The sequence below is a fragment of the Microtus pennsylvanicus genome, chromosome 1, assembly GCF_037038515.1.
Source record: "Microtus pennsylvanicus isolate mMicPen1 chromosome 1, mMicPen1.hap1, whole genome shotgun sequence".
NCBI lineage: Eukaryota > Metazoa > Chordata > Mammalia > Rodentia > Cricetidae > Microtus > Microtus pennsylvanicus.
Window position 1 is genome coordinate 148,119,801 of NC_134579.1, and position 2,703 is coordinate 148,122,503.

Below are 2,703 nucleotides of genomic sequence, written 5' to 3' on the forward strand. Positions count from 1 at the left end.
AAAGGAGAGAGACACGCCTGTGCAATCTATTATTTTTTTGTTTTGTAAATCCTGGTGTTTCCTCAAAGAGAAGCAGTCAACAGGACTTCCTCAGCAGGTCCATAGCTGCACAGAGCTCTGTCCGAGCAGTGCCGATCCACTGGATCTTCCAGAGACTAGAGTGGAGAGCTTCGAGTGGGCGGCTACAAACAATGCTGTTGGAAGTCATGGTGCACCGACAAAAGACCTGTTTAATGCTCATGTTCACAACAAAAATTGGCTTTGGTAGAAAAGACATTTCGAGATGTGAGAGGAGTAAACAATAGTTGCTTTCCAGTGGTTGTGATATGTTATAACAGAAAGCAGCTGAGAGGAGAAAGGAGCTTATTTTTCTCTATGGCTCCAGGAGGATAATATACCACGAGGAAGAAGGTACGAAAACAGTGAGGGACAGAAGGGGGGAGGGTAAGGAGTTGGATGACTAAAGACTAACAAGAGAAACGACAGTAAGTGGGGCCAGGCCATAGCACTCAAGACTCCCTCACTCCGTCCCAGTGATGGACTTCTTCCAGCAAGGCTCCATCTCCTAAAGGACTCAGGAAGTCATCAACAGTCACTAACTGGAGAGGAAACACTCAAATACCATAAGATTATGGAGGACATTTCCCATTCAAAGAACCTCAAGTTAAAATCCATCTCCAAGTTTCACTGAATCAAATAAAGCAAAACTCCAACCTCTCCTAGAAATGGATGCATTAGTTTACATTGACTCAAACTGGGGAATGATGTTCTTCATTCAGACCATGGCTGGAATCCTAGCCAATTCTTTCCTCTTTCATCTGTATAACTTTCCATTGTTCACTGCACAAGTGGTGAGACCCAAAAACTTGATTCTCAATCAGTTAGTCATATCAAACACTCTGGTTCTCTTCTCCAAAGGGATCCCTCAGACAGTGGCCACCTTTGGGTTGACATCTTTCCTGGGGGAGGCTGAGTGCAAACTTCTACTCTATTTGCACAGAGTGGCCAGAGGGGTCTCCCTCAGCACCACCTCCCTCCTCAGTGGCTTTCAGGCCATTAGGCTTCACCCCAATACTTTGGGGTGGCTGAACCTCAGAACTAGATCCTCAAAGTGCATTGTCACCTGCTGTTTCCTTTGCTGGATCCCACAGCTTCTGCTCAATATCCCTGTTTCTATGATCAAACCTGGTCCAAAGAATAGCAAAAACCTGAGCACTAAAGGAATACACGGATACTGTTCCTCAACTGTGCCTGAGAGATTAACTTTCTTAATAAAAGCAGTGATTCTATCCCTAAGTGATATGATGTGTCTGGTTCTCATGGCCTGGGCCAGCGGCTCCATGGTCCTTGTCCTGCATAAACACAAGCATCGAGTCCAGCACATCCATAGCCACAGCCTCTCCCAAAGGTCTTCCCACGAGGACAGAGCCACACGCACCATCCTGATCCTGGTGACCATGTTTCTGTCCTTTTACTCTCTAGCTTCCGTCTTCTCATTTTGTATAACCCAGACTGTGAACCCGAGCCCTTGGCTGCTGAACACCTCTGTGCTACTGTCATTGAGCTTCCCAACACTCAGTCCCCTCGTGTTCAATTTCAGTAATATATGTGTCCCTCATTTCTGCTGTGTCCTTTGGATAAAGAAAACAAACAGTCCAACTGTGGTCTCTTATGTTTGAATTCCCTCCAGGACATGTCAACCTAAATGTACTTACTTTTTCTCCATATTTATAGGCATATATGTTTGTTATCATGATTGTTTCTCTGTAAAAAATTTGGAGATTTAGTGTTAGTAAAAAATGATAATTATTGCTTAATCCTTCTTGCTAGACTATCAAAAATTGAACACGGTATAAAAGATAAACAAATGACTATTCATTTTTTAATTTTATATAATTACCCTCTCTATAAATAAATTAATCTCTAATGTTTGCACTCCAAAGACTCAGGCTATTGGAATTGGAGTTCAAGTACATCTTTAGCTACTTAGTCAGCTTGATCGCAGGGTAGCCTACATGAAACACTGTCTTTAAAAACATTGCCATTCATTTCAGTAATTCCTTGCTGTGATGGCAGGTATCTATACTTCCAGCTCTCAAGAGAGAGCAATAGGAGAGCAGGAATTCAAGGTCTTTCTAAGCTAGGCACAGAATGCAAGCCCAATTTAGGAAACACTATCTCGATACAAACAAGCAAACAAACAAAAATAGCCAAATCCAGCTGTCCCACTCTAATCCAGAGAATTTAAAGAAACCCAAGCAGAGTTCATAGGGTTTTCCCTGTAGCCAGGAGCAGGAAACAACAGAAATGCCAAAGGATGGAAGAATAGATCAATAAATTGTATTTACATAGAATGCATGAACTGACATTAATTTAAGGGCAACAATCCTGATAAAAGCTAACTGGATAACTCAGTGGAGTTCTGCATGATGTAAAATTTCAGGGCTGGAGGGCTGTGAAGATCCCACAGTACAAAGAATGTGCTTAAAGCAGCACAATTTGAATGACATTGGCAAAATATTGCACTTTAAGTTCTGAATATTTGACCACAGTAAAAATGCCACCAATTCATAACTTGTTGAAAATTGAATGGAATCATCTGTTTGAGAGGGCCTCATCTCCTGTTGGCAGAATATAGTGAGACACTTGGGAAGACCTTTCAATGCAAATGAAATCATTGTCACCACTCCATTTCTGCATAAC

General features: G+C 42.1%; 1 protein-coding gene across 1 annotated transcript; it reads left to right on the top strand.

Annotated features, from left to right (window-relative positions):
* Positions 1 to 725: 725 nt before the first annotated feature.
* On the top strand, positions 726 to 1,679 carry LOC142837282 (vomeronasal type-1 receptor 1-like). The gene has a single exon (XM_075952292.1). The coding sequence runs from the start codon at positions 726 to 728 to the stop codon at positions 1,677 to 1,679; it is 954 nt and encodes a 317-aa protein (XP_075808407.1).
* The last annotated feature ends 1,024 nt before the right edge of the window (positions 1,680 to 2,703 follow it).